This window comes from Dipodomys merriami, unplaced genomic scaffold (assembly GCF_024711535.1).
Source record: "Dipodomys merriami isolate MVZ:Mamm:240054 unplaced genomic scaffold, mDipMer1.0.p SCAF_11, whole genome shotgun sequence".
Classification (NCBI taxonomy): domain Eukaryota; kingdom Metazoa; phylum Chordata; class Mammalia; order Rodentia; family Heteromyidae; genus Dipodomys; species Dipodomys merriami.
In genome coordinates this window covers 45,464,747-45,490,400 of record NW_027202382.1, presented here as the reverse complement: position 1 = coordinate 45,490,400, position 25,654 = coordinate 45,464,747, and the positions used below count along the sequence as shown (strand labels likewise).

The following is a 25,654-nucleotide window of genomic DNA, read 5'->3' as shown; positions in this document are numbered from 1 at the left end:
CCTTGCATACCTGAGGCCCTGGGTTCGATTCCTCAGCACCACATAAGCAAAAAGAAAAAAGCCGGAAGTGGCGCTGTGGCTCAAGTGGTAGAGCGCTAGCCTTGAGCTGAAGAGCTGAGGGACAGTGCCCAGGCCCAGAGTTCAGGCTCCAGGACTGGACCCCCCCAAAAAAAAAAAGAAAAAAGAAAGAAAGAAAATCAAGGTATGTACCAACCCTGCCCAGCCTGCACCTGCAATGAGCACCAGTGATGCTTGTGATTTATTTAGGAACAACTTGCTGCCCCTTAGATCTCTCCGTGAGGACTGGAAGTCCTCACTCAGGGAGGCTGAGGGTTTCGGCTATCTCCAGCATTCTCAGAGAGCCCAGGAGCCTCTCTGAGAGAGCTGTCTTCGGTGGAGAAACTGATCTGAGTGGACTAGAAATCCTGTGTCTCGGGTCACAATTCCTCTTTCTCTCCTTGTGTTTTCAGGCTGTGGTTTGAGAGACACATGACATTGTCTGAACCAGTGTCCTCTGTTCCTGCCCCTAAGCTGCACAGCCTTCCCACCCACAGGCCCCAAAGGATATGTGTCTGACTCTCCCCTCCCCGCCCCTCCACCCCCCCCCCCCCGCCCCCAGCTTTCCCCTGCCAAAACCACAGTCATTTCACTACAAATTAAGTTTTATGATCAGGAAATGGTCCTGTTTTTATTTACTTATTTTTATGTATTTTTTTTTTTTTTGTCAGTTGTGGGGCCTGAGTTCTGGGCCTGGGTGCTGTCCCTGAGCTCTTCAGCTCAAGGCTAACGCACTACTACTTGAGCCACAGTGCCACGTCCGGCTTTTTCTGCTTATATAGTACTGAGGAATCCAACCCAGGAACTCATGCATGCAAGGCAAGCACTCTACCACTGAGCCACCTTCCCAGCTCCTGTCCTGTTTTTAAAGCATTGAAGTGGGGCCTGCTGGCACAGAATGGTGTGTGGTGCTTCCTGGGTCAGGGACAAAGGGGCTGATTTCAGGCATTTATGTGGACTGGCAGGTTACTACCAGGCCATACTGCCCAATTAAGAATGGAGCAGGAAAGGCCGGCCGCCGGTGGCTCACACCTATAATCCTAGCTACTCAGGAGCTCTGAGATCCAAGGATCGCAATTCAAAGCCAACCCCGTGCAGGAAAGTCTGTGAGACTCTTTATCTCCAAATAACCAACAGAAAATCAGAAGTGGCACTGTGGCTCAAATGGTAGAGCGCTAGCCCTGAGCTGAAGAACTCAGGGACAGTGCCCAGGCCCCCCAGAGTTCAAGCCCCACAACCCCCAAAAAAAGAATGGAGCAGGAGCCAGATGCCAGTGGTTCATACCTGTAATCCCAGCTACTCAGGAAGCTGAGATCTGATAATGGTTTGAGGCCAGGTTGGGCAGGAACATTTGTGAGACGCTTATCTCTAACCTGCAAAAAAGCAGGAGGTGGAACTGTGGCTCAAGTGGTAGAGTGCTAGCCTTGAGCACAAAAGCTCAGGGGCAGTTCCCAGGCCTTGAGTTCAAGCCCCAGGATCAGTGTGGGCACGCACCCACACTCCCCCCCTCCCCCCAATGGAGCAGGAAGGAGTGTGAGGCTGCAGTATTTGGGAGAAGGGAAGACTTGGAATGGGGAGGGGACTAAAGACCAGTGGGCTGGCTCCAGATAAGATACTTAATTGACTCAGAGCAAACAAACAAACCCCCTGGTTGGGAACAATGGCTGGATTTATTTGCGGGTTATGGGTAATCACACGTGCCTGTCCTCCTTTAAGTGAACAGTTGTGAAGAAATAGATGGCTGATTGTGTGGGGGCTGTGGAATTGGCTTGTCTCAGCCTCTCCGTTCAGTAAGTAAAAATAATAGTAGCAGCTAACAGTCATTCAGATGAGCCTACCATGTGCCAGCATTGGGCTCAGTCCTGGGCATGTTCCTTGTGTGGTTTAAGAGAGGTTCTACTGTTCATTCCTTCCACTCTCATTCTGCAGAGGAGGGAACCGAGCCACAGGGTTGTTCTTCGTGATCTGGAGTAGATCACAGGCCAGAGTCCGCACAAGCCTTTGCCATACGCTCAGCTCATGATTCCACTGATCCCAGGATATTGTTCTGACTTTTGTGATGGGCTCAAACGGGCCTCAGGTGCTTCAGGGAACTGCTCTGTCCCTAAAGAGGTTGCCACCATAAGACCCTTAACAATGTAGGGCGGTGCTTGCTGTCCTGCTTGCTTAGGGCTCAGGAAGGCTTGCATCTTGCTGGGTGACCTTGGATAAATTGCTGAATCTTTCTGAGCCTCTGTTGCCTCTCTTACAACTTGACATGTCTCATCTCCAGTAAAAGGGGTTCAGGCATACGAAGGGCTTCCTGGCCTGCCTTGCTGATGGTTTCCAGTGGTGCTAACCATTCATCTTCAGAATAAAACCCATCCATAGGGACATTGGTTTCTTTGCTTCTCACCATGAGGGGCTGGAATGTGCAGCGTCTTCTCAGAGGAGGGAGATGACAGCTAGCTTTCCTGAGGCGGCCTGTGTGCCAGACACTGGGCTAGGAGCTTATCGTTAGGTGCGTGAATGGCTCCATTAATTCTCATAAAGAGGGACATGGGCCTACTTGACGTTGAGGGCAGGGAGGCAGTCTGAGGGGAAGTGGTCCTCCCTTAGCGGTGGGTGGCAGGAGCTTGGTTCCCTTCTCCCCTGCCTTACTTGTCTCTGGCAGAGACTTGGGGCCTGGCGTGGAGGCACCTCTGTGGTTCTGGCTTGGGTCTAGCTCTGAGCCTCTTCATGGCTTCATAACCATGTCCACGTGCAGATTCACCAAGTGGCACAGTGGCAGCGCAGGGTCCATGGCTAGAAATACTGCCGCAAGTTGGCTGAGGAGCCACTTGTCACAGGTGCCAGGCAGTGGGGGTGGGGGGGCGCCCTGGCAAGTTAAGATGGCTCCCACCCACCCACACTGACGCCACCACACATGCAAGTGCGAAGCCTGCCCAGCCGACAGGGTGCTAAGGAGTGAGGGGCCAGCGCCTCCACCTTTGCCAGGTCATCAGCTTTCCCGTGCACCTCTGCCCAGAGGCAGAGCCTGAGCAGAGCAGGAAGGAGGCCTCCTTGTGGCCCCTGGTCTGTGCCCTGCGCTGGGTCAGTGCCCTTTGAAGGCCCCTAGCTCCCCACCTGCACAGTAGCAGTGATGCCTGGGCCCAGGCTCAGGGCCTTGAGCTGAGGTTTTTTTTTTGGGGGGGGGGAGAGGTCTGGTCATGGGGCCTGAACTCTGGGCCTGGGCACTGTCCCTCAGCTCTTCAGCTCAAGGCTAGTGCTCTACCACTTGAGCCAGAGTACCACTTCCAGATTTTTTTTCTTTTTGTTTATGTGGTGCTGGGAATCAAACTCAGGACCTCATGCATGCAAGGCAAGCGCTCTACCACTGAGCCACCTTCTCAGCCCATGAGCTGAGGTTTTAGGTCTGGCTTTTCTGTGTTATGGCCGTGGGACTTTGAGCAAAGTCACTTCACCTGGTCAAAGCTTCAGTTCCTTACCAGTGGAACAGGTGTTGAGGAAGGAGTGAATGAGATGTGACACACAAAAAATATTGGCAGACTTGACATGCTTGAAATGCTCAATAAAGCTGGGCATGGTGGCCCATGCCTATAATCATAGCTACTTGGGAGGCAGAGACAAGAGTTCAAGGTCAGCCCTGGTAGTGAGTGACTCTATCACTTGAGCTAAGTGATAGTACCTGCAGCAAACATGAGGGCTGAATTCAAATTCTAGTACAAAAAAAAGAAAAGAAAAGACCAAACCATGATCATATGTCTTCCCTTTGACCTTGAACTTCCCAGCTTTGAGTATAGCAAACAAAAACTAGGGGCAGAGGCTGTAGCCCACACCTATAATCCTAGCTATTCTTGGGAGGATCAAAGTTCAAAGCCAACCTGATCAGGAAAGTCTGTGAGACTCTTATCTCTGATTAATAACACAAACAGCCCCACCCCCCACCTCTCTGTGGCTCAAGTGCTAGAGCTCAATAAGCTTTAGTTTTGTCTGCTCTAAAATAACCGTTTTCATTTAAAATGGTAATATAACAAATACAATTCAGACCACAGTACTCCCAGGGGAAGGCAAGTCTCTGGTTGTTGAGATGTTTTAGTTTCCCTCCTTCTTCCCTCCTTTTCTTTCCCTCAGTGTCTCTCTCTCTCTCTCTCTCTCTCTCTCTCTCTCTCTCTCTCTCTCTCTCTCTCTCTCTCTCTCTCTCTCTCTCGGTTCTGGGGATGAAACCCAAGGCCTCACACCTGGTGGGCATATACTCTGCACCCTCAGCCCTTCGTCCCCTCACTCCCTCTGGAGAATGTGCAATTCCAAGGAGTAGATTTTCACAGTTGAGCAGCAAGCTCGTGAGGAATGGTTCCTGGGAAAAGGAAGCTGCGTTTCCTTTCCGCTCCACATGTGGTCCCAGTGCCCACAGGCAGGTGGAGGGAGTCCTGCTTGCTTTATCTCCTGAGCCTGGCTGGAAGGAGCAGGCCCAGCATTAGGATAGAGCCTCAGCAGCCTGACTCAGAAGCAAGGGTATTTTTGCTTCATCCCAAGAGACATCAGTTTCTTGTCCAGGGCTGACTTGGGATTGATTAAACTATCTTTGTCCAGTCACAATGTGTTGCTTTGTTTTGTGGGTGTTAATATACTACAAGCCATTTAAGACCTTGTGGACCAGTAACTTCCAAGGTATATGAAGTGCCACATCAGGGTCAGCTGTCAAGATGAACTTGCATGCGCATGTATGCGCACGTGTGTGTGTGTGTCCTTCCTGTGGATCTGTTAGTGCAGCTGTAAGACTTTTGACTTAATCAGCAGAACCACACTAATTTGTGCTTCTGCCTCAGCTTGTCAAATATTAATTGTCTGAGCTCATCACAAAATGAGAGGCACTGATCAAAAGCACGTTCTTCTGCTGGCCAGCCCTTCCTTGTTTCTTCTGTTCATAGAGCTGTCTCCTTTAATGATCACAGATAGGAAAGATTGCGGAGTGGCGTCTTACACTGGACCACTGGGAAGGGCCAAAGCATCTACTGCTGGGGGGTCATCAGAGAGCATGTGTGTGGCTGCGCTAGGCCAGGTTGGTCAGGCTCTGGATGGAGTCATGGTGCCTACAGGCAAGCTAGGCTTTCTCCCTGGATCCTCTGTGCCCCTCTAAAACTGAGAGCCCCAGCAGTGCTCCTGAGCTTCCTCAGATCCTTGGTGTGCTGAGCTTCTGACCAGGGGCACTGCCGATGGGGGTGCCGATTGTGGCACACATGTTTGTGTCGGCTGTAAATCCCTGCTGCTGGGTAACATGCTGATGAGCACGCCTATAGGATACTGGTGTTCCTGCTAGCCCAGCCAGCCCTGCGCTCAGAAAGGTAGTACCAAGGCAGGGTGCTGGTAAGCGGCCTCAGGAATGCCTGGTGAGAAAACAACTAGCCCCTTCTAGGAGAAAACATTTTAAAATTTAAACATGGTAAGATTGACTTCTGAGGGGAAAGCTGTGAGCGTTTTAATGTGTGGATTTGTGTGCCACCAGCACCGTGCAGCTGCAGAGGGTTCTGTCACCGGGAGAACCCCTGCCGCCCCCTGGCCACCCTCGGTGACAGTGCGCGTTTCCCTCCCACCCTGTCCATTTGCCTTTTCCTCAGCCTTCCACCCAATCACAGGAGCATCACGGAGGGTATTAAATTTCTGGTTTAGGGTAGGTTAAGTTTTGTTTTGTTTTGAGACAAGGTCTGTATGTAGCCCAAGCTGCCTGAACTCAGGATCCTCCGGCCTCCGCCACCTGCTGGGGTTACAGGCATGACCACCATTTTATTAACATAAACATACTGTTTAACCTGAAATACCCTAATGCATTAGATTTCTATCCAGACTTTTTTTCAAAAGGTGGCATGTGGTTGCTGTATTACCAGGCAGTTGTATACTGGTTAATGCTGTCTGTGGGAGAGTGGAGGAGGAAGAGACCGAATAACTTCTAAGTGCCTGGTGGGACATCATCCGCCCCGCGTGCTGTGTCTCCTGTCATGGCTCTGAGGGACCTGTGTGTTTAGAGCTGCCGGCTGCTGTGGGGAAGGAAGCTTAATGGAAGCCAGGGCAGAGCCTGGACTGCTGGGCACAGATCTTGTCACCCTCCACCTGGACTTTTCAGCCATGTGAGGCCCCTTCGAGGACATTGCCAGGGCCCTCTGCTGGGCTGACGCGCATCAATGGCAGGAGTGACCAGTGGGAGTTGGGGAGCGCTCGTTGCCCGTGGCATAGGGTTTAGTGCACAGCAAGGCCTGAGCTGCTGTGTGACCTCCATCCCACCACGAGCACTTACTCTCAGCTTGATGACACAGGTGGCAGACTGTCAACACCGCGTGGCTGGAGTCCAGGCTGCCTCAGGGGAGAAGAAGGAGGAGGAGGATTCAAACAGAAGCAAGGCCAAAACGTCCTCCAAATTTGCCAGCCCGGCAGGCCCTGTTAGATGGCATAGAGCCTACCTCTGTGCTGAAGTTGCCTCCTGAGACTGGTCCAGGAGTTTCATTATCCTGTCTCTGAGGAGCTGGGTAAAAACCAATGACTGCATTTCTTTGATCCTAACACATATAAGATGTATTACCGATTGACTAACATTCCTCAGGAACTACTGCAGCAAAATCAGCGCACCTTGATCCAGAGTTAAACTCTGAGGAAGCGCGCACCATGCGCCTTGATCATCAAGAAAGGCAAGGGTTGGGTATTTAGCTCAGTAGAAGATCACAGGCCCTGAGTTCATTCCTCAGTGCTGCCAAAAAAAAAAAAAATCAAGGAAGTCAGGTACCAGTGACCATGCCTGTAATCTTAGTTACTCAGAAGGCGGAGATCTGAGGATGTTGTTTTGAAGCCAGAAAGGGCAGAAAATTCCAGAGATTTTTTTTTTTTTTTTTTTTTTTTTTTTGGTCGGTCGTGGGACTTGAATTCTGGGCCTAGACGCTGTCCCTCAGCTCTTCAGCTCAAGGCGAGCGCTCTACCACTTGAGCTACAGCGCCACTTCCGGTTTTCTGGTGGTTTATTGGAGATAGGAGTCTCACGGTCTCTCCTGCCCGGGCTGGCTTTGAACCGCGATCCTCAGATCTCAGCCTCCTGAGTAGCTAGGATTACAGGCGTGAGCCACCAGCACCCGGCTTTCCAGAGATTTTTTTTTTTTTTTTTTAATTTTTTTGGGTCCGGTCATGGGGCCTGAACTCTGGGCCTGGGCGCTGTCTCTCAGCTCTTCAGCTCAAGGCTAGCACTCTACCACTTGAGCCACAGGGCCATATCCGTCTTTTTTCTTTTTGCGTATGTGGGTGCTGAGGAATCGAACCCAGGGCCTCAGGCATACAAGGCAAGCGCTCTACCACTGAGCCACCTTCCCAGCCCCAATTTCAGAGATTTTTAATCTCTAATTAATCAGCAAAAAGCTGGAAGTGGAGCTTTGACTTAAGTGGTAAGAGCCTTGAGCAGAGAAGCTAAGGGATAGAGACTGGCCCTGAGATTAAGCCCCAGTATTGGCATTAAAAAAAAAAAGGCAAGGAAGTTTAGTATGATGCCTGGTCCTTCTCCGGCTGATTTCATGAGTAGCTGCTCTGCGTCTTAGCATGGACATCTACAGGTACCTCAAGGCTCTGTTCTAGTACATCTCACTATAGTACAATTCCAGCTCCCCGCACCAAGCCAGACTGTCTTTATCCTTTCCTTGTGGTTTGTTTTTGATAGACATAGTTAATGCTAGTCTTAAACTCACAGTCTTCCTGCCTCAGCCTCCAAAGTACTGGGTAGGGTCACAAGTCATGTGCCATCTGACCTAGTTGAGGCTCAGCCTTTGATTAAAGAGTTGGAGTCTAAGCCGGGCGCCAGTGGCTCCCACCTATAATCCTAGCACCTATAATCCTAGCTACTAAGGAGGCTGAAATCTGAGGATCGTGGTGTTAAAGCCAGCCTGGGCAGGAAATTTGTGAGACTCTTTTTTTTTTTTCCTTTTTTGGTTGGTTGTGGGGCCTGAGCTCTGGGCCTGGGCGCTGTCCCTCAGCAATTCAGCTCAAGGCGAGCACTCTACCACTAGAGGCATAGTGCCACTTCTGGCCTTTTCTGCTTATGTGGTGCTGAGGAATCGAACCTAGGGCTTCATGCAAGCGAGGCAAGCGCTCTACCACTCAGCCACCTTCCCAGCTCATGTGTGAGACTCTTATCTCCAGTAACCACCAGAAAACCAGAAGTGATGCTATGGCTCAAGTGGTTGAGCTGAAGAGCTGAGGGACAGTGCCCAGAGTTCAAGCCCCATGACCAAAAAAAAAAAGAGTTGGGGTCTGACTTCTGTCCTCACAGTTTGATGTCTGAACACCAGAACACAACCGCTGAGAGTCCCTGCTCGTGTGGGGTGATGATCACCCTCCTACCCATGCTTTCCTGGCACCCCCAGCCCTGCACAGTGTTCTGGGGTGGATGACGAACACTGGGATGTGCTCACTTGTCACTGCTGAGCTCCACTTGGACCTGTAGGGTCAAGAGCAGCGAGGACTGCTTCAGAAATAAGGCAGTTCCAGTGCAGTTAAACCCAGACTGTCCACAGGAGGGGCGGGGCTGCCGAGCTCCACCTCTGCTCTGTGTTTTCCAATTAAGTTGGGAAAGTATCAGGTGCCACTACTGTGGCATCACTGGAGAGGAATAGAAGGCTCCCGAGGCCTGGGAGAGTGGGGTGGAAGTCCCTGCCAGCGCTGAACCCCACCCCAGTGACATGAAGAAGTTGTATAGCGACTGCAGCTGATTCTGCTGTGTGCGCAGGTGTGAGCCACGAAGATGCTGCTCGCAGTGCTGGTTTGCCAGTTGTTGGAGAGAGGGAACAGCGCTGTCCAATTAGCCCTGACAAGAAGATGGCCAGCAGTTTAGTGCTGTGAAAAGAGCTCTTTGATGGAGCTCACACTTAATGTGTATTGTGCCTGGGGATATTAGCTAATTAATTAGGATGATGTATTAGTCATTATGATAAGCAAGCCATTTAAAAACTAAGCATCTAGAACTTGAAAACAGATTCTAAAGTCTAAATTATGTGTGAAGCTGCACAATACATTGGTGCAGTGCCTGCCTAGCAAGTATGTGGTTCTGAGTTCAAACCCCAGACCTGACAAAAATAAAAAAAGCCTGTGATAAGTGTTCACAGATCCTTTTGAATTCTCTTAGTGTGTAAATACTCTATAAAGCAAGCTTCACAGAGCTGGTGGCTCACGCCTGTAATCCTAGCTATTCAAGAAGCTGAGATTCGAGGATCACGCTTCGAAGCCATCTTGCACAGCAAAGTTCATGAGACTCTTACATCCAATTTTAGCCAGCAAAAATCCTGGAAGTGGAGCTGTGGGTCAAGTAGTAGAGGACTAGCCTTGAGCTATCATCTAGCTAGCTCAAGATAGATAGATAGGGATATCATCTAGACCCTGAGTTCAAGCCCCAGACCTGCATACATACACATATCAAAAACAAAAAAAGCTTCACGGCATGCCAGTGCCTCACAACTGTACTCCTAGCTACTCAGGAGGCTGAGCCCTGGAAAAGTGTGGTTTGAAGCCAGCCTCCATCTCCAATTAATCAATAAAATGCCAGACTGGAGGTGTGGTACAAGTGGTAGAGTGCCAGCCATGAGCAGATGAGCCAAGTGAGAGCACAAAGACCTAAGTTCTAGCCCTAGTGCTGGCAGAAAAAAAAAATGCAGCTTCCTCTCCATCTTCTTTTTGTTTGGGATCATCTCTGTCTTCTGAGCTTCCCAACGTGGAATGTCCTGGGGCTGAGCCCACTGACGTCTTCCTAGGCGGTCTGTTCCATCTAAATACAGGTTGTTCCCACTGTATTTCCAGCCCCATTTCTCCCTCAACTGCAGACTTGTGGATCTGCTGCCTGCTAAAAATCTCTACCTGGATGCTGCTTCTGGATATCTTGTTTAGGCTTGTCCACAGTCTTGACCAGACCTGCTCACAATGCTGGAACCAAACAAAACATCCACATCCACAGTTCTTACCGTTCTAGCGTCTGGGAAGGCCACCCCAAGCCCCGGCAGAGTCTGGGTGTGTGGAGGCCTCTTTCCTGCCTCCTCGGTTCCCTGTCACAGGCTTGTTTCATTTTGAGACAGGATCTTGCTGTCGTAGCCCAGGCTGTCCCGGAACTCTTGACACTCCTGCCCCAGCCTTCTGAGTGCTGGGATTACATTGCAGGTGTGTGCTACCACTGGGGCCCCATCCTGGTCCTGCCCCTTGGCTCAGGCTCAGAGGTCTTCAAGCCCAAGTCTTGTCCACCACAAGTCCATCCTGGCTGTCACCCTGATGTCCTCTCCGCTGAGGCTGCCACCGTCTCTCTAGGACTCCGCAGCTCACTCCTTCCTGCTGCCTCGGTTTCCACTCGTGCCTCACAAATGTCCATTTGTCCTTCCACAGCCAGAGGGTAAATTGGATGAAACCAGTGTGCTCAGATTTGTCCAGTGATTCACATTTGGGCTAAAATCCAAAGCTGGGTTTGTGGTCCCATGGCCTCTGCCTTGGCTCGGCCCCGGCCCCGGCCCCCTCATGTGCAAGCTGCACGGCTTGTCCTGGCTTTTCCTCCACTTGCCTCCTGCGTCTGAGCCTGTGCCCTTAGAGGCTGTTCCCGCTACCGGGATGCACTTCCCCAGGGAGCGCTGGCCTCCTAAGAGCAGGTCTGAAGCCTGGGTTCAAATGTTGGCTCTACCCATGGCTGGAAAGCTCAGAAAGTTTATTGCCCTCCCACTCTCCCCATCTCTTCCACCGTCCCCCTGTCCCTCTCTCTTTCCCTCCCTGTCTCCCTGTCTCCCTCCCCCCCCCCCCCCCCCCCCCGCTTCTCTCTCATCTGTCCTACAGCTTGAATTCAGAGCCTGGGCACTGTCCCTGACCTTTCTTTTCTTTAAACTCAAGGCTAGCTAGCTCTTTACCACTTAAGTCATAGCTCCACTTTCAGCTTTTTAGTGGTTATTGGAGGAAGAGTCTCATAGACTGTCCTGCCTGGGCTGGCTTCTCATATCTCAACCTCCTGAGTAGCTAGGATCACTGACCTGAGCCACAGTGCCTGGCTTCAGTTCCTTTTTGACAAATCAGATCTGGAGATGGCTTGTGAGTTCACCCCGAGACAGTCCTTAGATGGGAGCCCTTCTGTGTGCAGGCCCTGCCCTGCTCCCTTAGCTCACCCCGCGACCTTGGGCCTCCTCACCCTCCTGCTCTGATTCAGGGCAGCACTAGCTTGCTGCTTTTCAGCGTTGCTCTTCCTTGTTTGGAGGGAAAGCCCTTGCCAACTGCTGTTTTGCCAGAGGGGGCTGGAACATAGCTGAGGCTCACGGTGCAAGCACACGCGGTGCCCAGCTCAGGGACAATGTGTCCAGCAGTGCTGAGTGGCAGGGGACAGGCTCCGAAGCCGCAGCCACCAGCTAGCACTTCCTGCCTGGTGTTCCAGGCGTCTCCACACGCCAGGAAAAAGGTAGCAGAGGGTAGACTTACTCTTTTTGTTCACTTTTTAAAAAATAGCACCCTCCTGTCCGCTGCAGCTGGTACTGATGTCAACCACGTGCGAGCCCACAGCTGAGGAGTGGCATTTCTGAGTGGGGTGGTGGTGGAGAGCAGGTGGCCCGGTCGGCCCCTCCCCGCCAGCACCCAGTGAGGATTGGGGTTCAGGGTTGCTGTTCAGTCCTCTGCTGAGACCCCGCAGCCAGCCCCCTGGAGCCTGTGGCATGCCCTCTGGCTGCCTGCGGAACTCTTTCTGGCTTTGTTTTCCCCTTTATTGTGAGGCGTTGGGTGCTGGACACCGAGGCTTCTTTTGGAAATGTGGATATACACCTTAGGACCCGTCTGCCTCCACAGGCCCGCCCATCATCCCTGCCCCTTTGTGTGCCTGGAGCCGCACAGGGCCTTTGCACATACTGACTGCCCTTTGCTCTTGGCCCCTATGCGCTACGCTACTCCTCCTGTCTGTTCTTGAAGCCTCCCTCTTCCCTGACCTTCTGATTAGGTTAGGCCACCATGCTCCCGCTGCCCTGAGCCTCTGGCCCTCACTGAGGTAGTCACAAAAAGATTCCCTGTGCATGTGTCAGATGCTCCTTAAGCTATTGACATTGCTCAGTGAGTGCCTGAGGCCCCCTGGGATGACGTGCAGAGGCTGCGCGTGACGCAGAGGTACCAGCGCAGGACCCGGGTTCCTGTGACACCGCACACCCAGGACCCCGGGGTCCTGTGACACTGCACGCACTGTGCCTTTACCCTTAGTGGTCTCCTCCAGGGCCGGCAGGGAAGTCACTTCAAAGGGGAGACCAACCTCAGGATCTGCAGGTCTGTCCGCCCACGCGGGCCCAGCTGGAGCCCCACTTGGGAAGCTCCCAGTTCCCACCGTGCTTGGCGCTTCCTCATATTGTTGCATGCACCTCCAGGAGGGAAGTGACCGCCATCAGACTTTCCTCCCTGCAGGCAAGTACACAAAGCTCGGCCAAAGCCCCAGCACCGCCTGACAGCCCTGGGCAGCCTCTCTGGTCCTGGGAGGGTGAGCGTGCTCACACAGAGACCTGCCATCTACCAGCCTTTCCCCTCTGGGCCATTTTGGTCTTGAAAACTACCCCCCCAAAGAGTGAGCAACACCTGCAGGACTCTGGCTTAGATTTCTTCCAAACCCAGTAGTTTCTAGATGGCAGGGGAGGGCGGTCCTAAGGTGTCTCAGACTTGAGTAGCTTCGGTACCGCCTCCCTGGTTTGTGTCTCCTTCCACAATCAAACTACGATCCCCATGGTACACATTTGTAAGTGGAATTTAATTGACTAAGGAATGAGGCGTTTACCATGGCAGTGGGCGGATCTCACGGGACCCGGGGGACTGGCTCCCTTGTGAGAATGTCGTGTTCTTTCAGTGTGCTCTACCTAAGGCTTGGTAGTGTGTAGGCAATAGCAATAAGCACAGCAACAGGAGCATTCTGTTGAGCGCTTGCTGTGTGCCAATAACATCTTAACTTCTGAACACATTTAATCTGTCCTATGAAGTGGGTGGCATAATTATATACCAGTGATATAGGTGAAAAAATCAGGCTCAGAGAGGTCAGATATTGTCTGATTGAAGTCAGCACGCATGCCCTCAGCCTTGAGTGTTTGTGTAGCCCTTGGAAACATCATGTTGGCTGTGTGGTGAGCCCTCCTGTACAGTCCAGGCTGTCCTGGAACCTGTGATCCTCCTGCTCAGCCTCCTGCATGTTGGGATTACAGGTGTGCAGCATCATACTGCTGGCATGGACCCTCCCCTTTTTTTTTTGGTCGGTTGTAGGACTTGAACTCTGGGCCTGGGCGTTGTCCCTGAGCTCTTCAGCTCAAGGCAAGCTCTCTACCACTTGAGCCGCAGCGCCACTTCCAGTTTTCTGAGTTTAGTGGAGATAAGAGTCTGACTGACTTTCCTGCCACGTGCTGGCTTTGAACCTTGATCCTCAGATCTCAGCCTCCTGAGTAGCTAGGATTACAGGCCTGAGCCATCGGCACCCAGCTCTTTTTTTTTTTTTAATTCTTTGTTTTTTATTATTAGTTTTCTTTTATCTCTCTAAGGTATAGACTAGAGATAGGTCACTAGCCTGTCTTGGCAGTGACTCTAATGACATGTTTTCTGATGTGGTAATTCTTGAGGCATTCTTCTAAATAGGCTGTTCTTAGCTAGGCACCTGTGGCTCACACCTGTAATCCTAGCTGCTCTCAAGACTAAGATCTGTCCTGTAATCCTAGCTACTCAGGAGGCTGAGATCTGAGGATCGAGGTTCAAAGCCAGCCCGGGCCAGAAAAGTCCATGAGACTCTTATCTCTAATAAATTGCCAGAAAACTGGAAGTGGCGCTGTGGCTCAAGTGATAGAGCTCTCACCTTGAGCTGAAGAGCTGAGGGACAGCTCCCAGGCCCAGAGTTCAAGCCCCATGACAAAAAAAAAAAAAAAAAAAAAAAAAAAGACTAAGATCTGTAGGATGGAGATTTGAAGCCAGGCAGGGTAGAAAAGGCCGAGACTCTTATCTCTAAAATAACCAGCAAAAAGCTGGGCTAAGACATAGCCTAAGTGGTAGAGCGCCAGATGAGCAAGCCAGGGAATGCGAGTTCAAGCTGAGTTCAACTGAGTTCAAGCTCTGGAACTGTCCCCTGCCCAGCCTGAGCAGTTCACATCATGGGAGTGTATGTTGCCTGAGATGCAGCCCTCGTTAGAAGCTGGGCTTTCAAGGAAATGATGTGTCCTTGGGGAGAGTTGCATAAGTGAGCCGTTGGGACTTAAGATATGTTTGCTCACGAAACGCTGTTTTGGACACGGCACGTGAGGCACACATGGTGAACTGGACCTGAGACCAGGTCCAATAATTGTAGTATGCTGTTCTGAGAGCCCAGCTCAGTAAGGATCTGCTACAAATGGGCCAAGTTCCAGGACTCTGTGGAGCAGGTGGGAGGGGCAATGCGAATATAGATGAAACTCCGGGACAGGGTTCAGCAGGGCCTGGTGAGGGCAGGTGAAGATGGCCCCCCTCATATTCTTGCTAGGAAAGGAGAGTCTCTGTAGATGAGAAATGTGCTGACCTGCCAGGCATCAGTGGCTCACGCGTGTAATCCTTACTACTCAGGAGGCTGAGGTCTGAGGACTGTGGTTCAAAGCCAGCCCAGGCAGGAAAGTCCAAGAGACACCATCTCCAAAATACCAGCAAAAAGCTGGAGCTCAGGGCCTAGGCACTGTCCTCTAAACTCTTTCACACTGTCACTTAATTTCCACTTCATTAAGGCTTTTTGGTGGTTAATTGGAGATAAAAGTATCTTGGACATTCCTGCCCAGGCGGGCTTCTAACTTCAATCTTCAAATCTCAGCCTCCTGCGTGTGGCTCAAATGGTAGAGTGCCAGCCATGAACAAGCAAGCCAAGCAAGTGCAAGGCCCTGAGTTCAAACACTAGTTGAACTAGGGGAAGAGGCCAGCCTGAGAATCCTTGTGTTCATTTGTTCATTCCTTCACCTGTCCCCATTGAGTTCCTCAGCCTGGCCCAGGGTCCTGCCCTGCTGGGCAACAGAACTGTTTTCCAAATGTTGCTAACCCTTCCTTCAGGTGAAAGGAGATGTTACAGAGCAAGTTCATAATCAGAGTCTCTTTGATCTCTGGTGGTCCTGGATGTGTACACTGAGCTAGCTGCGGGTGATAGGGAAGGCACGAGGCCAGACACCAGGTCAGTGTTCAGACCTGCCCAAGGAGCATGATTACAGTGTTTAGATGGGAAGGAGGAATGAAGTCTCACCTCTCCAGCCAGGGAGGTGATTATTGGCGGTGAGGGAAGGTGAGCTTCAGTTGTTCCTTTGCCAGCTGGTGGACTTCACTGCCCCCCATGGGCAGGCGTGTGGGGATTCGCGCCCCGGGGATTCGTGCCCCGTTTTCTCCAGCCTCTGGTTGCTGTTTGACCTAGGGAGGAGCTCAGTGGTGCAGGGAGGGAAATGGAAGTTTCCATGTTCTTAAAAAAATTATTTTTTTGTATTTTTACCCCCCCCCCTTTTTTTTAAATGTTTATTGCAAAGATGCTGTACAGAATTGGGAAGGTGGCCTAGTGGTAGAGTGCTTGCCTAGCATGAATGAATTCCTGGGTTCGATTCCTCAGTACCACATACACAAAAAAAGCTGCAAGTGGTGCTGTGGCTCAAGTGGTAGAGTATAGCCTTAAGCAAAAGAAGCCCAGGGACAGTGCCCAGGATTGGAAAGGGGAAAAAAAAAAGATGCTGTAGAGAGGGGTTACAGTTACATGAGTAAGATAATGAGTACATTTCTTTTTCCTTTTTCCTTTTTTTTTTTGGTTGGTAGTGGGGCCTGAACTCTGGGCCTGGGTGCTGTCCCTAAGCTTGTCAGCTCAAGGCTAACGCTCTACCACTTGAGCCACAGCGTCACTTCCGGCTTTTTCTGCTTATGTGGTGCTGAGGAATCCAACCCAGGGCCTCATGCATGCAAAGCAGGCACTCTACCACTGAGCCACCTTCCCAGCCCCAATGAGTACATTTCTTGTCGAACATTGTTACCCCAACTATCCCTTCCATCCCCTACCCCCCCTCCCAAGTTGTAAAGGTCATTTCCAACATAGTATCTTGTGAGTATCTTTGTTGCAATGAGTCATTCTGTGTGCTTGTTTCAGCATTTTGTTATTCCCCTTCCCCTTCCCAAATTAGATAAATGTATATACATGCGACCTGTGTTTCTTTCTACATCACTGGAGAGGAGACTGACACATGGGATTTCCTTAGTCCAGTTGGCAATCTCAGGCTCTGGGGGATTCCTATATTAGTAGAGTAAAATGCTCCTTCCCTTCTGCATGTGTGGGCTCCTTCCCACAGGCCATACAGCATGCCAACCCCCTCCCCCCCCACGCCCCACCATGCCCCTTCACACCCCCACACTGTGCCATCAAGTTTCTCTTAGGCTCAGTCTCTCTTGTTTTGTGATTTTTCTTTGGTTGTGCCAGTATTGGGGCTTGAGCTCAGGGCCTAGGCACTGTCCTCTAAACTCTTTCACACTGTCAACTTAATCTCCACTTCATTCAGGCTTTTTGGTGGTTAATTGGAGATAAAAGTATCTTGGACATTCCTGCCCAGGCGGGCTTCTAACTTCAATCTTCAAATCTCAGCCTCCTGCGTAGATAGAGAATCACAGGCATGAGCCACCAGCGCCATCTAGTTTTGTGAATGTTTTTAATATTGTCTATAATTTTGTTGTAGTTTTATAATTTGCTCCTATACTGTACCACCTGAAGTCATAGTGCACATTTATTTTGGTGCCTTTGGCTAACTTGAAGCCAGAAATCTCTCATCTGAGTGAATTTAGCTGGTTAATATAGCTTCCCAAGCTAAGATTATAAAAAGATGAGTGCTGGGCAGCGGCTTCTGTCTGTCCTTAGGACAGCTGAGGAGGTGGGTCTGTATTGTGCTCATTTGTGAGATGAGGGACCTGAGGCTGCAGAGTTCGTTGGCAAAGCCAGTGACAGACTGGGATTGGAGCCCAGGGGCTGGGCCCAGGGCTGACATTTTCATCTCAGTGCTCAGGGGTCCTCACGAGCTTTGCAGCCCCAGACTTGGGGCTAGAGGTGAGGTCTCTCCATCCGCCTTGGCCTTTTCCTCCTTGGTATTTGGTATTCTGTGACATCACACCCATTGTTCTGAATTTAGGTGGTTTAGTAGTCCCAAAATGGAGTGGAGGTTTCAAAGTTGGAACTGTGTTGGTGCCCCAGGTTCTTCTCCCTGGAAACTTTGTATGGCTTGTATTTTGGTGTTTTGCTTTTCCTTTGGAAATATAGAATAAATCCGCTTGTTTCTTCTGACCTGTCATCTCTGACCTGCCATCACAAGGCACGCAGGAGACTGAGAGCAAGACCCTTAAATAGAAAGTGTAACATGTGGGCCTGTTGGAGACAGTTTCCTGTGACACACCTAGAGTTGGCTCATGGTAATCCTTAGCTTCTGCGTTACTGGTCCCCAGTTGTTCCCCAGGGCACAGCAGCACAGAGAGAGTGTTGGGATTGCTGGCCATTCTCTAAGGCTGCTGTGCCTATGAGTAATAGTGTCAAAGGAGGCAGCGGAAAGAGCTGCTTAATATAGACCATTACTGCCACCCAGACCCTCCGGTAGGGCGGTAACGAGGCCTTTCTTCTGGTTTCCTCCCTGGGACGAAGGCTTTGAAAGGCAGGAGGCAGGGATCTTTCAGAGTAGAATTCCTTCTGTACTCTTAGGGTGGACATACCAGGGCTCCTGCACTGGGTGACTGGGATGTCCCAGAGATGAATCCCCTGCCAGGCAGTGTCACGGTCCTTTGCCACTCAACAAAGACGCCTGGGATTAGAAGGGTTCTGTGATCCTCGGGCTTTAGAATGGGCAATGCCGTTGAAAAGCAGAAACCCCTGAGCCGAACCCATCTGTGCCCCTGGAGACAAGGTAAGGAAGCTCTGAGCAGCAAGGGTGGACCAAGGATGGCCCCGGAGTGGAGCCCACTTTCCAGATCAGAGGACACTGGCCTTCCATGGTGGCTTAATGAACAGTGACAGGCAGTTGTGAGGCTGATTCAGATCTCATGACGGTGGCGTGGAGTGGCTGAGAAGTCATGTCTCATTCCATGCATGCCTGCTTGTTGTTTCTGTTCAGATCTATCCTAGGCCAAAGGTTTGATAGCCAGGAGTTTGAATGATTAGTGTTGTGTTTTGTTTAGAGAATGTTTTATTAAAAGCTTTTAAGCATCTGCTACTTTTCTTCCAAGGCGTTCAAGGCTCTTTTGTAACCTCTCACATGCTATTCTGGCCTCTTACCCAGTCTGCTTCCCAGGTTCCTGGGAGTGTCAGCTGGGAGAACAGAGTCGGGGGCCCAGAACAATGCTCAAGTACATTTGGACCCTGACCAGTCAACCTTTTAATAAAACCCTGCCCCAGGCCAGTCAGCCTGGGGACCCAGGTTACTCACCTTGTAGACAGCGCTGGGAGGACCTCACCAGGCCTCTGCACTGGCCACACAGCTCCAGTGGCAGCTGTCTGAAGCCAAACAGCCCTTCTATATGGTGCTTATGGGGAAACAATAACAATAACTTGAACTGAGAGCTGGTGGGTCACATACATAATCCTAGCTATCTGGAGGCCCAGATCTGAGGACCAGGGTTCTAAGCCAGCCCTGGCAGAAAAGTCTATGAACTGTTATCTCTAACTAGCAAAGAGCTTGAAGTAGAGTGTGGCTGAAGTAGTAGAGTACTAACTGAATGAAAAAACCAAGAAAGATCTTGAGGCTCTGAGTTCAAGCCCCAGTGCCAGTACAAAAAAACAAAAACAAAAAAACCCAAACCCAAAAAAGTAACCTGGAACGAAATGCCTGACAACATTACAGTAGTTGTCATTTGTGGTTAAATTATGTAATTTTTTATTTTTGACAGTACTGGTGTTTGGATTCAGAGTGTCTACCACTTGAGCTACACCCAACCCTGGAAAGCTTTTTTCAGTTTGTAAGGGGAAGGTAGGTGGGATGTTAATTTGCTGTAGGCTTCCAGTCATACTTTTTGGCCAATGTGCTCCTTAGGAAAACATACTCCATCGTAATCCTTGATTGGATCTTGATTTAACTAAATGGCCTGAAACACAAGTGGGCGATTTGACTGTGAGGTGGATAGATTATCATGGGAACTGGCCTGTCTACCTGTCTTTCTTTGCTGGGGCTAGAACTCAGGGCCTCATACATGCTAGGCAAAGACTCTTCCCTGACACACTCCAGTCCTCTTTAATGTATGTTTTTGCACACTTTAAAAAAAAAATGGCAAGCCAGTTGCTGAGTCTGATCCCTGGGCACACAACCTTCAGGATGAACCTTAACAGTTTTAGAAGCTAAAAGGGGTTAAATTTCCTTATTGGAAACAGCTGAGTTTACAGACAAATGTAAAGAAAGGTTTTACGCTTTTTTTTTTCAGTGAGTAGTTGCAGGATTTGTGTCACTAATGGAACTTTCAAGAGCCGTGTGGACAGGGTTGCAGCTGGTAGCTCTTGGTTGCTTGCACTCCTTGCCCTTGATTTGTTTTTTGTTTGTTGGATTGCTCAGGTGGACCCTGGACCTGAGTTCATCTTTCCTAAGCTCATCTCAGAACCAAAAGTCATGTCTGGAGTTGAACTGTCCTTCAGAATTTGTCTATGTTAGTGATATTTTGGAAATGGGATTTTAGGACAATATACTTACAGTCTGGGGTTAATGACTCCCAGGCACCACCACAGCGACTGACCTCGGTGCCTTTTCCTCTGCCAGCTTCAGGCAGGCTGTGGAAGCTTGGTGGATGGAGGCCTCCAGGCCCTAGAGCAAACCAAGGCTGCAGGGCCAGTCTTCCTTAAGTGCCTGTGAGTGGGAGCCCCAGCACATCTTCCTGTGGGTCAGCTGCAGGCAGCTGGGGCCCCATGTTGGCAGGGGCTCAGCAAAGACAGAGCCAAGGGCGGCTGGTGTTAGCAGGGTCAAGTCCCAAATGCATTCTGAAGGCAAAAGTAAAGGAAATCATCATTCGCCTTTTTGATAGCTCCTTTTTTTTTTTGGTCAGTCATGGGGCTTGAACTCTGGGCCTGGGTGCTGTCCTTCAGCTCTTCAGCTCAAGGCAAGCGCTCTACCACTTGAACCACAGTGCCACTTCCAGTTTTCTGGTGGTTCATTGGAGGTAAGTCTCATGGACTTTCCTGCCCAGGCTGGCTTTGAATCTTGATCCTCAGACCTCAACCTCCTGAGTAGCTAGGATTACAGGCATGAGCCACTGGTACCCAGCTGCTCCATCTGTATATATATATATATATTTTTTTTTAATTTTTTAATTTTTATTTATTTATTTATTTATTTTGGGTCCGGTCGTGGGGCCTGGACTCTGGGCCTGGGCGCTGTCCCTCAGCTCTTCAGCTCAAGGCTAGTGCTCTACCACTAGAGCCACAGCGCCACTTCCGGCTTTTTTTCTTTTTGCTTATGTGGTGCTGAGGAATTGAACCCAGGGCCTCAGGCATGCAAGGCAAGCACTCTACCACTGAGCTACCTTCCCAGCCCTCCATCTGTTTTTATACAGTAGATCTAGAAAATTAGAAAATCAAAGTGCCCAAGTACTAGGGTCTTAACTGTGTTCCCATGTCCTTTAACCTGTCTGCCACCTGATTTAACACTACCTGAGTGCTGATTTAACACTACCTACTGCATGGTTCTGCCCCAGGTTCATTGCTGATGTGCTGTGTCCTGGCACACAATTGTAATAAGTGAGGTGAGTGTGAGAAGCAGAGCCCTGCAGCACTCAGTAGGTAGGGGCTACCAATGCGGGCTGTGGTTCTGGGACCTTTCTGGGTATCTGGGGAATGACAGTAGTGTTCCTTCCTCTGTCCTGCATCCATGCTGCTCCCACAGACAGTTTCTTGGTGGTTGTTCACGTTGTGAAAGATGGTTTCACAAAATGAAGACTTCATAGAGAATTTGACGTTTAGTTGTTGATTCATTGACCCAGACTCCTGGGGAAACTTGGAAATTTCCCGTTAACTTGGACTTCTCTGAAACAGGCTTGTAATCCTGCCCTCCCACAAGGTGGGTAGGCAGCCTTGCTTTCTCTTTTCCCTTTTCAGAAATAATTGGAAGGGTTGCTAACAGTGTACATTTTGGCTCTGGGAAGTACAGCATGGGCAAAAATTTTCCTTGGGAATTAAAAATCACAGCTGTAATTGCAAATGGAATTGTTATCTGCTTCAGAAATCCCAAGAGCCCAGTGCACACTAGCCTAGTAAATGGAAATGTTAATGGTTTGCATGTTTGTACACAGTGTGGGTGTGAGCGAATGAAATTAACACCCTGGTGGAGGGGCTGACTATAAAAAGCTGCAGCCCACAGCCTGGCTGAGCCAGGCAGGCAGAGGCTGAGGCTGGATGTGTGGGGGAGGATCTGCCTCAGATCCACCTGGCCACTACCACGAGAGGCCACATGTACCAGAAAGACAGATTCAGAGCCTGGGGCGCAGCCAGCTGCTGTGTTTAGACTTACCTCTACACTCTAGAAAGTGAGGAAACATCTGGGACCACTGAATGCCCTCACGACAGGCAGTAAATATCAATCCCAAACACACAAGGGCTACAGGGGGCTCTGCAGCCCAGCCAGGTGCCTTCCCACCAAGGAAGGCAAGACAGTGCTCCACCTTTCTTTCCATTCCCCTCTGTAAAAGAGACGTGGCCTTTAACATACAGGAAGTATCTAATGAGTGCAGACGGCCTGCTAACACTGCTCGTTACTGCCCATTACATGGGAGAAAAACCCCACGCTCACCAGGCCCCATGGTTGTGGACCACAGCTGACTCCCAGCTGACTCCATGGCTTTAGATAATTCTGTACCCCTGTTCTTCTCTGTCAAGGGAAACATGTGGCTGACAGTCTTCTCAGGCCTCCTCCAGGGCTGTGAATCAGTGAGGACCACCAGGGTTCACAGCTGCAAGCTCCCAGCAGGCTTAGCACCTATTGAGAAAGCATCAGTCCCGTGAACTCCTGGGTTGCAGTGGTGCTTTTTGTGTGGCTGAATGTCTTGAAAATGGTTGCCGTAGGACTGGGCCAGGGTAAGTTCCTCTTGGTTAACAGTTTCCCATGCTGGTGCCGTGGTGTCAGAAGGTCGTGCTTTCATCGTTACTCAACGGTTAAGGGCATGAATTCTGGAGTCTGGGTGACAGGATGGAATCTTTGTTTTCCTACTTTCCAGTTGGCTGGCCCTGGGCAGGTTTCCTAATCACTGGACTTCAGTAAACAGTATCTACAGATAGTACTCTCTCATATGACAGCACGAAGATGGATGGTGCTTGGAACAGTGTCTGGCATGTGACAAGTATATCCAGTAAGTGAGTTACCATTACTTTTGTGTCAGACACAGAGAACTTACATTTTACTCTAGATGAAATTATGTTACTTCTTTTATTTATGTATTTATTTTTGGTCTTTCTGGTTTGTCCTTTCTGGGATAAAGCAGGGCCTTGTGTGTGCTAGGCAAGCATTCTACCACTGAGTTACATCCCCAGCCTGGGCGCTGCTGACTCATGCCTGTAATCACGGCTACTCAGGAAGCTGAGAGCTGAAAATTGCAGTTCAAAGCCAACCTGGACAAAACAATTGTAAGACTCTACTTCCAATTAACCATCAAAAAGCCAGAAGTGCTGAGTGCCAGTGGCTCACATCTGTAGCCCTAGCTACTCAGGAGGCTGAGAACTGAGGATCATGGTTCAAAGTTAGCCCAAGCAGAAAAGTCTTGTGTGAGACTCTTACCTGAAATAAACTACTCAGAAAAAGCCAGAAGTGGCAGTATGGCTTAAGTAGTAGAGCACTAAGCCTTGAGTGAAAAACCAACTGGGCGAGAGCATGAGGCCCTAAGTTCAAGCCTTAGTACTGGCTCCAGAGAGAGACAGGCACATGCTCAAATGTAGCTGTTTCCATTGGCGCCCTTCAGCACTCTGCACATGTGTGCATGTATCTTGTATGTTACAGACATGTACGAGTCATTTTTCCTTCAATGCCAAGCTTCTGCATGGTCTTCATATTTACTGTGATGACAGTGCCATATAATACATATAATTTGTTTTCTTTGGTGCTGGGCTTGGACTCAGGGCCTGAACACTGTCCCTGAGCTTTTGTGCTCAAAGCTCCTACTCTACCACCTGAACCACAGCTCATTTTTGGCTTTTTAGAGTAGTTAATTGGACAGAAGAGTCTCAAAGACTTTTCTGCCTGGGCTTGCTTTGTACTCTGATCCTCAACTCTCAGCCTTCTGAGTAGCTTGTGCCGTAACTTAAAAAAATCATTTACCTGCCATCCAAAGTCAGAGTCATTTCCTCATTTTCCTTTGGTAAAGAAGTAGCTCCATTACTATGAATTTGTGATTTTATTGGATGATTTCCTAGGATGAGTTCCCAAGCCAGAAACAAGAATACCTGGGGGGGGTAGGAGTGGGGGTCCTAGGGCTTGAACTCAGGGTCTACACCCTATCCCTAAGCTTTTTTGCTCAAGCATAGTGCCCTACCACTGGAGCCACAGTGTCATTTCCAACTTTTTTGGTACTTAATTGGAGATAAGAGTCTCGGGGACTTTCTGGCCTAGGGGGCTTTGAACCATGATTCTCAGATTTCAGCCTCCTGAGTAGCTAGGATTTTAGGCGTGAACCACTCATGCCTGGCCAGAAATATCTTTAAGGATCTTGCCATGTTACTTTCCAAAAAAGATGTGTCTCAGCATTTTCACAAGTGATACATAAATTACCAGCCAGTCATAAACACATCAGAATCCAGTATTACCCTTGTGAGATGCTTTTTCTTATCACAATTAAATTATAGCTGCTGGCCAGGGCCAGGGTGAGTTATCTGATGTTGAGAGCCCAGGGGAAGGGCATGAGAAGTCCCAGAGCCATGATAAGTGCAAAGAATCCATTTTTACTACTAATCTCCTACTATTCTTTACTTTGGGCTGAACTCAGCATTCTAGTGATAAGCTTCTTTAAAAAGACGGGAGACTTTAGATACTCACTTATCACCACAACTCTTTTTCTACTATCTCCTAGAGAGCAATAGTTCTTAAATAATTTCCTCAAGTGGGCTCAGAGCACGCTGATCTGTGAGGCTGTGAGGGGGACCACCCTGCACTTCCCTACTACTGTCCTTGCTGAAGGCTGGCTGGGTACCATGCTCCCAACTGCTTGTATGTGACAGGACTCCAACTCTACAGTTACTAAATAGGCTGTAGTGCCATTGAACAGTGTGCACTGAGAGTGGTTTGGATGGGCTCAGAGCCTCAGGGTGTCCATAGTGGTATGGGGGGACACTTCCAGCTCTGCTCTCAGGAAGGGGCAAAGCCGTGTTGATGTCATCACAAATAGGTTCAGGGAGGGAGAACAAAATGGAAAAGCAAAGGTTATTTAATTTGCTTTGAGTGTCATAGTTGTCTTGAGCTAGAAAACCTTCTAGAATGATTCCTTTATTTTGCCAGTGAAAGAATGAGGCTTAGAGAACCACATCCTGCAGCTGGTATGTGGCTTCTGTCCCTCGGATAGGAGAGCAGTGTAACAAGGGTATAATGTTGTATACACTACCAACATAAACACAACATATTGTACAGATTAGGGGTATATCACATGTTGTAAAGGATATATTCCAGACATTGCATGTACATTTATGGTACTCATGCCATACGTGTCCATAATGTACTGATAACATGTGTGGTATAATGTAAGTTAGTGGTGGTGGTTTCCTGTGTACCAGGCCTGGTACCAGGTTTGTGTGAACTATGAGCTTCCCTTGGTGCACAGTGAACATGTAACTCAGACTCTCCAAAAATTGGTGTTTTTAAAATTTTTTTATTTTTTTATTTTTTTATTAAGCAGAAGATCAGATGTGGGAAATGGAAACCATAAGTGTGAAGGAATTTTTCTCAGGAGAAGCGTGGGGTGTTGTTTTGGGTGTGGGCAAGAAAGGGGAAGGAAACTTGGCTCTGTCATCAGATATCTCCAAATTTAGCACAATGTCTGTCCCTCCGTCATTGCTTTGGGTAGGTTTGACCCTGGGAATGTGCGTAAAATGCATTTCCGTGTTTGCCTATTTCTTTTCCAGCTGTATAAAGGCTGTCCTGCCATTACTTAATGAAAACAGCAATGGCCAGGGGCCCTCGGCTCTCCAGGACCTCTCACTCAAGCGCCCCTGACTCCGTAGGCCACTGCTGAGAACTTAGCCCCAGGACAGGCAGTTCATCTGTGTTAAGGATCTGTGAGTGAACATTTCAGCAGAAACAAAACCAAGGCTATTAGGTAGAGATTTATATAACCACTTAAAACAAAGCCACTTACTTTTCTGAAAACCACTCTTTGTAGATGATTCACAAGGATCCTGCCCAGAACAAGGCTGGGGAGATGTTGGGTTTGTCAACCCCTTACCTCCAAGGTCTTTGGATTTGGGTATTGTTTGCAGGAAATCAGAACAGTTTACTCTCCCATTACAGAAGGTCACAGAATCTAGAAGAGGACCTGTGTTGAGCCACAATGCCTCCCCTGTGTGACTGGTGGCTGGCTGAGTCTGCTGTCTGCCTAGCCTGCCACACAAACATTCAGGCCTTCACCTTTCAGGGTGGGGAAAGGCAGATGAAGGAAGGCTTGGAGAACCT

At 49.6% G+C, this 25,654-nt stretch overlaps 1 protein-coding gene across 5 annotated transcripts in view; it reads left to right on the top strand.

The window, feature by feature from the left end:
* Rapgef1 (Rap guanine nucleotide exchange factor 1) overlaps window positions 1-25,654 on the top strand; it is a 121,268-nt gene that overhangs the window by 6,995 nt on the left and 88,619 nt on the right. The window contains exon 1 of one of the 5 annotated variants that reach the window (XM_070014881.1): window positions 17,732-17,938. The exons of the other annotated variants lie outside the window; for them this stretch is intronic. Coding sequence (XP_069870982.1) covers window positions 17,875-17,938 — 64 coding nt within the window. The 5' untranslated portion in view covers window positions 17,732-17,874. Of the gene's footprint in view, window positions 1-17,731; window positions 17,939-25,654 lie in introns of those variants that run through there. 5 annotated transcript variants of the gene reach the window in all.